Source organism: Anarrhichthys ocellatus, unplaced genomic scaffold (assembly GCF_004355925.1).
Source record: "Anarrhichthys ocellatus isolate YVR2014 unplaced genomic scaffold, GSC_Weel_1.0 scaffold49, whole genome shotgun sequence".
Lineage (NCBI taxonomy): Eukaryota > Metazoa > Chordata > Actinopteri > Perciformes > Anarhichadidae > Anarrhichthys > Anarrhichthys ocellatus.
In genome coordinates, this window is record NW_022280079.1 from 2,325,659 (window position 1) to 2,333,118 (window position 7,460).

General features: G+C 42.1%; 1 protein-coding gene across 2 annotated transcripts in view; it reads right to left on the reverse strand.

Annotated features, from left to right (window-relative positions):
- net1 (neuroepithelial cell transforming 1) overlaps window positions 1-7,460 on the reverse strand; it is a 48,203-nt gene that overhangs the window by 9,080 nt on the left and 31,663 nt on the right. For both annotated transcript variants that reach the window (XM_031869886.1, XM_031869887.1), the window contains one exon: window positions 5,370-5,432. In XM_031869886.1, the coding sequence (XP_031725746.1) occupies window positions 5,370-5,432 (63 nt within the window). The remainder of the gene's footprint in view (window positions 1-5,369; window positions 5,433-7,460) is intronic.

Sequence of the window (7,460 nt, forward strand, 5' to 3'; positions counted from 1 at the left end):
ACACACACACACACACACACACACACACACACACACACACACACACGGCAGTCTGAGTAATGCATTTTCACCGCCGTCTAACATATGCCGTGCCAGGGACGGACTGGGCCCCGAGGCCTGAGGGGCCGAGCTCAGCTAAACCTTCACATCAGCAGCACAGGGCCGAAATTACAGCTGGGGGGGGGGGGGGGGGGGGGGGGGAGGAAGAGGGGGGGGGGGGGGGGGGAGTGCAGAGAAACACTGGCGAGTGCCGACTGACTTAAAGCAACAAGAGGATGGGTGGACGTGCTGCTGCCCTCTGCTGCTGCAGGTCAGCAACAGAAACATTTTCCTGCAACAGCTGACCTCTCAGATCTGCCACTTCATTGATGTCACTCTCCTCTATTGCAGAGTGAAAATGAGTTTGGAAATGTCAGTAAGTGTGTGCGGTGACTTCTATTCAGACATGAGAGGACTGTTAAAGAAAGAGAAAATGAATGCTTGCGCAATGTGTTGCACGGTGTTTTTCCTGTCTTGGAGTTGTTGAAGGAAGAGGAGTGTTTACTGCTCCCTCACAGGCGGCATCAGGGAAAGAGTTGAACTCTTATTTTGAAGCCTTAAACCTATAGGTAATATACAGTCAGGGCCATAAGTATTTGGACCGTGACACAATATTTCAAATTTTGCCTCTTTACACGACTCCAATGGATTTGAAATTAAGCAGTCAACATGTGGTTGAAGTGTAGACTTTCAGCTTTAATTCAATGGATAGAACAAAAAAAAAAATCACAATAACCATTTAGGAATTACAGCCATTTTTACACAGCCCCCCACATTTTCAGAGGCTCAAAAGAGTTTTTAGATTGGATACTTTTTAAAATCTAGCGCACTCTTGCTAGTTGCCGACCCCAGCTTTAATGAAGCGCGTGGGACACTTGCTTCCGATCACAGTACCTTAAGTCGTATTCTCAGATAGCAATATTACATTATAAGTTTTATAATATCTGACATCTGACTAAGGTTGAAACAGTTTAAAGCTATGACTACAGTATTGAAAAACACAAATGTGTTAACTGTTAGTTTACATAAGACATTATTTTAAACGCTCACAGTGGATGCTATGTTTGTTTAGGTAGTAGTTTAACATGCTATAGTGCTGCCAACATGTAATCTAAAATACTTCAGTTATAACATTTTATAGTTACACGTTATTTAAAAAGATATCAGGTATATAATAATAGTGTAATACTGAAATTGTGATTTTGTCTGAGATGATTATGGTCAATCTCCTTATTTGCTCACATGCTTTATGAAAAGCATTTTGCTGATCATTCATTTATTTATCCACCAGTTGGCATGAATTAATGTTTCAAATACAGTATATGAAGAGAGACAGCTTGTTTGATTACAATATGTTGCACAATCTTTTATCAGCACTACAAGAGATTTTTTTTTTCTTATAATGGAAGCATTTGTATTTGTTATGTTTCTCTAAGCTGAATTTTAAAAGAATAAGTATTGAGGGTGAAGAAGAAGGAATCCATAACAACGTAACCTCTGCTTGTAAGGTTCAGAGCCACCACCCTGGAGGGTTTAGGGGTACGCTTGGTTCTAAATTAGGCCCCCAGTTAGGGCGTGACTGCGAGATCTTAACTCCTATTAATCCAAGAAGTTTCTGTTCTGAGGGCAAAGAACTATAAATACCTCCGCCCCTCTGTGGCTACAATTAAACAAAGATGAAGTGACGGAAGATGTAGACAGTGATCTAATGACACAAGGGCCTGTAGAAACAATAAAACCAGACTGACATGCTACGGTTACTCAACACACTGGTTCCTTATGTCAGTGTTCACACACCCAGAGGAGCGCTGGTTGCTACCAAACACAGGCTGGTAACTAAGAGTCGCAGTGAAACCGCCGACGCTTTATGATACCGGCAGAGCCTCGGCTGACGGACGTAAACAAGTCACCGGCACAGACACATATGAACACAGGGGTGTTCAGTAGTCAGGGCACAGGTATAGTCATAGATCGTATGCATATCTTTTTTCCCACTAAATAAACATCGTTCAGTCGAAACATGCAGCGTTTACCGTAAAATTGAAGTGGAAATAACTTTGGTTATCCAGCGGCAACCTTTTCAGGAAATTCTTTCATTTACTGGGAAATTCTTATCATAGACGGTATTGTTTGCTTTAAAAGCCCCCCACACACAGGGAGTCGGGATGGGTGCAACAGTTCCACTGTAGAGTTGGGTGATATGTTGATGTGCACCATGAGGAGAAAACAGGAAGATGTTAGTAGATGCCAGAAATTTGCATCTACTAACATCTTCCTGTTTTGGATTGTTAGGCTCTGAAAAATTAAGATAAAAAACAATAAAGCTGCATCCTACTTAACAATGAAAATGATTGCTTCTTGCAGCTGTAATCATAGAAGATCTTACTAAACACTACACAACAAAACTGAGACACTGCTTTCTGAGACCATTCCTTGCAACTCTGATGTTTACTTAACAACTCCATTTGGAGTCGGAGCCAAAGAGCAGCAGTACACCAGCAGCCAACCGGTTAACCGGGGATCTCTGCTATAACGGCCTCGGTGTGGAGGGAGTTCACTGTGCTGCAAGCGGCTCAATTGGAAAAGAAAAGAGAGTCAGAGGAGAACACTGATATGAATCAAGAAGTGGCCCCCGGGAGTTTCCACAACACTGTCAGAGCTTTGTTTAGTCAAGTCAGAGCAACTCATCCAACTGGTTCCGGAAGTCCAGACTCTGCTAATCCCTCTCACGTGGGCGCAGGACAAAAACAGCCTGCGTGGAGACAGGGTGATGTTTGGTCCATTGGTGCAGCCCATTAGCATGATAGGAGTTTTAAACACAAATGGGTCAAAGGAGAAAGAGAGAGAATTCAGATTTGAAATGAAGCTAGGACACTTTGAGACACTTTTGTACACTCATGGCTGGTAGAATAGGGAACTGCGCCTGAAGCTAAACGATGTTCAGTTGTGACAGGATCATCCTCAGTTGGTAAAGCACGGACTGACCGTTGTGCTCATTTTTACACCCACACACCAAACAAGGTGTGTTTTCTAACCCAGTCGGTCCCGCCTTTCAGTTACACCAAAGCAGGTTCCAGATGTAGCGGCAGACCTCATCGGGCTCCTCACCAAACAACTGCGGGCTTTATCTAGAAGTCTCTCCGGGATAAAGACTAGTCCTTTTGACGATACGCTCTGAATAAACAGATGAGGCACATACTTCAGATACGGCCAGAGATCAGATATGGTAGCCAGGTTTTTCAGCGTTTCTGTTGACATCACAAGTGTCTTAACAACGCAATTAACGAGAGCAATGTGAGACAGTGGAATTTATATTTCACCACTCGCACCTAAAACCCTGTAGGAGCAACATTCTGGAGCAATTTCCGGTCACCACATCTCTTCTTCTTCCTCCTCCTCTTTAAGTCAGAAAACACGGTGCATTACCGTTAATAATGTAATGCAGGAAAAACTGACCCTGGATCGGCCATAAATGATCCCATCTCTTCTCTGCTGAGATCTTGATAGACCGCCTCTTGTAAGCTCTTTGTGACAGTGTTTTCAAGTGTCAAACCGGTTCGTTATCCTTAAAAGGTTCACAATACAGAATTCAGATCATACCTGGTGATGGCTGAGCTGATGGCTAACGCTAATGGTGCTAGCGGCGCTAACAGCGCAAACAATGGCAACGGTGCTGGCAGAGCTAACAGTGTTTACCTGAGGGGTAACCAGAGGGCGGGTGCTACGCTTCCGCGAAGACACTGTCGGACGAGACAGCGTTATCAGTAGTTAGCTTAGTGGGGCACACTCACATGCAGTAACATGCCTAACCACCCCGCTATGTAAGCAAAGCACAGAGACATTCAGATTTTTGTTTGGTTTATGGCACACAATGCGTTTGCTTGCACAGTAAAATGCATATGATGTTATGTAGCCTGCAGAAAGAATAACAAAAAGACTCTGGCTTGTAGTTGGAGCCCATTGCAGTGAATCTGGTGAACCTCTGGCACAGATGATGTTGCAAACTGTTCTTGATGTGTCTGGATTGGAATGTTCAAAAGCTTGCCTTGAAGTACAACAACTCTGGCCAGAAGCCAAACAGATCATTTACCAAGATGTATAAAACAGTGATTTGATCGTGTCTTATAAATGCTACGTTATGTGTTGTTTTGGGTGTGGTAAACACTGGCTCTGGTAAACTGTGATCCCATCTATAGATTGACAATAAAATGTATTTCTGGCCTTGTTAGTTTGCTGCAACATCGGTCAAGGTTCTAAACGAGCTGAGCCGCTACTAGAAGGTGGATTGAAAACACTGCAGACCACTGATTGGTCGGAGAGAATCATCACTGGTACGACACAAAACGAGCAGCACAAAACCGCCGTTTTAAAGATTTTTTAAATTGGTAGCCCTCAAAACTACGCCACCACGCACTAGGCTGCCGTGCACTACGCCGTACAGATTCCCAATGTTTGGTTGCTGATGAAAGGATTCAGCGAGTGTCACGTTGAAGATGATGTCATGGCAGTTTCACGTGGCGTCACTATGGCTAAAAGCTGAGCATCAGCTTCCACTGAGGGGTTCAATCTGCAATGGACACTGAAATAGAGAAAGGGACCTGGTACCAAAAGTGAGTCAACTGTTATCTTATTCAGTGCTTCCCACAAGAGTGGGGCTCCATGCTGAGTGGATTGTGAGAGTATCGCAAGTGTGTGGAAGAACTTTGTAAAAGAAAACATAACTAATATAAACCTCAATGTGAAGTGTAGCAAATGTATACAGCCCTTTTTTTCTAAACCATTATAAGAAGCCAGGCCTGCTTGATAATGTCCCGCCTCTCTTTTCTAGTCTCCCTTTTCAGCAAAGCAATGGTTTTACTGGTGTTACCTGTATGATATTAAAATGTTGTTATTATAGTTTCTGATGGATGGCTTTATTGGATGGAGTTTTAAGCCTCAATTGGACATTGATTATTCTTGACTTCTTATTTGTCATTCAATGACATGGTTTATGAGTGAATCTATGAATGGACTGTGACTAAATGACAAAAAAAAATAAGTAAAAATCCATTCACTGATTCAGAAAGTGGGCTTTATAGACATCCATCAGTCTTTGAAGCAGCACTAAGGTCCTCCAGCAAAACCAGAAAATGTGCATGGGCTTCATTTTCCACAATGAGATTTTCTTATGACCTACAAAACAGATAAACAACTTTATATCAAAATGTGTTTTCCTGAAACTAAATCTTACCACCAGGTGTTCTCTAAAATGCTATTTAGTTCTCTTTAAATGAGCGTGGAAAGCCCTGGTGTTTTCTAAGCTCACCGAGTGTCTGGCGACGTACGTTTACCTTAAAGTCGAAGCTGCAGAGGCTGACTGCGTCGCCGTCATCCTTCTCCCTGCATTTCCGCTTCTGTGGAGAGATGAACAGGCAGGATGTTAGCTGGAATAGTCGACATGAATCACTGGAACTTCTTGATGTGTTTATTAAACATTCTTATGATGCAGAGGGTGAGGATTCCCGACGGCCACGGACACTTACACAAGTCTGGAACAAACACTCAATACCACTTTCTTTCCTTTTATAATTTGACCCTCCTTCTTTCTTATTTCAGTTAGGAGTTCATTCTGGATTTTTAGTACAACAGAAACATGTTTCCTAACTGCATTCAGGAATAAATACAATTGAAAGGCCAATCAAACCGTTTGATTGGTGCTTTAAATGACAATAAAATAAATAAATGTGCAAAAGTTAAATGTGTTAAAAGTGGGGTTTTCCTTCCGTAACACCCAGGGTTAGTGCATCAGACTCCTCGTAGCTATAATTGATCTTTTTCTGGCATGTTTGCTAGCCAGTGACAAGCGAGAGCCGTTTATATCATGGTTGGTCCATCTCCAGAAGCCCACCGGTACATTCTGATCAAAGATACAGGCTTGTACTAAACATGGATACAGACATTTAGGATGATTGTCGATTGAAGAATCACATTTAAAGTTAGGATTTCTTAAATTAAGTAAGGTAGGAGGTCCAAGACTGGATAAGACACAGCCATGACTTTAAGAATCATTTCTGTAATAGGAAGATCTTTGAAGCTTAAGTTAAGATAGGACAAGCAGTTAGGATACGTTTCTGTAATGAGGCCCCTGTTCTATTATTGCACTAAAGATTGTTGAGCTCTCTTCCAAAATACGTACAAAATGATCTCAGATTGGGATTATGGGCTCTCACATTCTTGGAGTTCCACGTAGTAACACACATTTTCTCTACTTTGTGCTGTAGTACACATCCTTGTCAATATGAGATGAACAAGTAAAGCACTTTACAGCCACCCCATTCCCCGCTCGTACTTCAGGCCAATTATGCTCATTGCCCGAGTAGCTCTATTGTAAAGCCACAATAGACACGGCTGGAGGTCCTTCTGGGAACAGGAAGGGGTTAATTAAACTGTGGGACACTTTAACACCTGCATGTGGACTGTCAGTCAGGGAGAGTCAGTTAGCAGGTGAGAACAGCGAACTGGCCTGGTGGCCTTTGGGACCCCTGGGGCTCCGTTACTGCTGGTCCATTAACCACGAAGGGCCAGACTGCTTCTGTCTGGACACGCAGGATGTCAAGACCTGATTGACCAGCGAGGCGAGGAGGGACAAAATGGACACGTAGTGGTCAGGGGCGGCTGGCGATGAAGAATGTGTTTGTTTGCGTTGGTGTAGGGCATTTCCTCTGTGGCGGGCCAACCTGTTTGCTTTGCCACATACGTAACAATTTAAGAGCCGTGTGCTCTACAACTGCGTTAGCCTTACTGGCACGTAACAAAAGATGGTGTAATTCACTTCACAGCAAACCTTTATCCAGTGTCACAGCGGAGAAGTTTCACAGCTAGCTAAGTGAATGAAGTGAAAAGCTAACAGCACATCATATAAATATAATGAAACAGCAAGAAGTGAAATGGAAGGGACACATCTATATATACGTATACATGTGTAGTCCTAGTGTGTGTGTGTGTGTATATATATATATACATACACACATACATATATACATACACACATATATATATACATACACACACACACATATATATACATACACACATATATATATACATACACACACACACATATATATACATACACATATATATATACATACACATATATATATACATACATACAGACATACACATATATACAGACATACACATATATACAGACATACACATATATACACACACATATATACACACACACATATATACACACACACATATATACACACACACATACACACATATATACACACACACATATATACACACACACATACACACACACATACACACACACACATATACACACACATACATACACACACACATACACACATATACATACACACACACATATATACACATACATATACACACATATATACACATACATA